Raw genomic sequence first — 773 nt, 5'->3', positions numbered from 1 at the left:
TTTTTTTTTTTTTTTTTTTTTTTTTGCTGCTGTCTGGAGTAGAGAGATACTGTGGGTGTTTGTACAGCAGTCACAACAAGCAGCCGTGCGTAGTGCTGACTGTGGTCAATGCATTTAGCTTCACCCAGGGCTAATGACTTGCAAAACACCCAGAAACAGCCATGATCCTCTGGGTCACCGCGGCCCAATGAGCCCGTTGCGAAAATAGACGGGCGCTCCTGGATGTTTTTCTGGCTTTAGTGCTGGTCTTGAGATGAGGGAGAGCATCGCAGCCTGGGAGCTGCACTGCCCTGCTGCCCCAGCAATCAAAGCCTCCATTCAGGAGCGTTTCTCAGCAGCTCTAAAACCAACCAACTGCTTTGAATCCAGTATTATCACCGCTTGCCTATTTCACTATCTGCATCTGGGGTTTCCCACCTCCATACTGCTTTAATGCATAGAGCATACACTTGTCTCGGGCTGTATAGAAACTTACACTCTTGTTGCTGAAATCTCATTCCTTTGCAGAATATTTTAATAACTTATATTGGGATGTTTTTTGGAGGAGACTATATTTTTACATGGACGAACTTCATTGGTTTAAATATCAGGTAAGAACGTCGGGCGTTTGCAGTTTTTATTTATGATTTGCAAGTGAAAATTGCTGTGAAACTGAAATGGTTTGACTGGCTCAACAGTTCTTTCAAAAAAAACCCAAACCCATGGATTGGTATTTGTACTGCAGCAGGGGAGCTGGCGCGGCGGTGACCCACATCTCGCAGCGCGGGGCCAGC

The 773-nt window shown here is 45.8% G+C and overlaps 1 protein-coding gene across 1 annotated transcript in view; it reads left to right on the top strand.

Moving 5' to 3' along the window:
* SLC35D1 (solute carrier family 35 member D1) overlaps positions 1 to 773 on the top strand; it is a 15,244-nt gene that overhangs the window by 9,169 nt on the left and 5,302 nt on the right. The window contains exon 10 of the mRNA XM_019471918.1: positions 508 to 590. Within this exon, the coding sequence (XP_019327463.1) occupies positions 508 to 590 (83 nt within the window). The remainder of the gene's footprint in view (positions 1 to 507; positions 591 to 773) is intronic.

The sequence above is a fragment of the Aptenodytes forsteri genome, unplaced genomic scaffold, assembly GCF_000699145.1.
Source record: "Aptenodytes forsteri isolate BGI_AS27 unplaced genomic scaffold, ASM69914v1 Scaffold290, whole genome shotgun sequence".
Classification (NCBI taxonomy): domain Eukaryota; kingdom Metazoa; phylum Chordata; class Aves; order Sphenisciformes; family Spheniscidae; genus Aptenodytes; species Aptenodytes forsteri.
The sequence above is the reverse complement of the archived record's forward strand: the minus strand, read 5'-3'. Positions and strand labels throughout refer to the sequence as shown.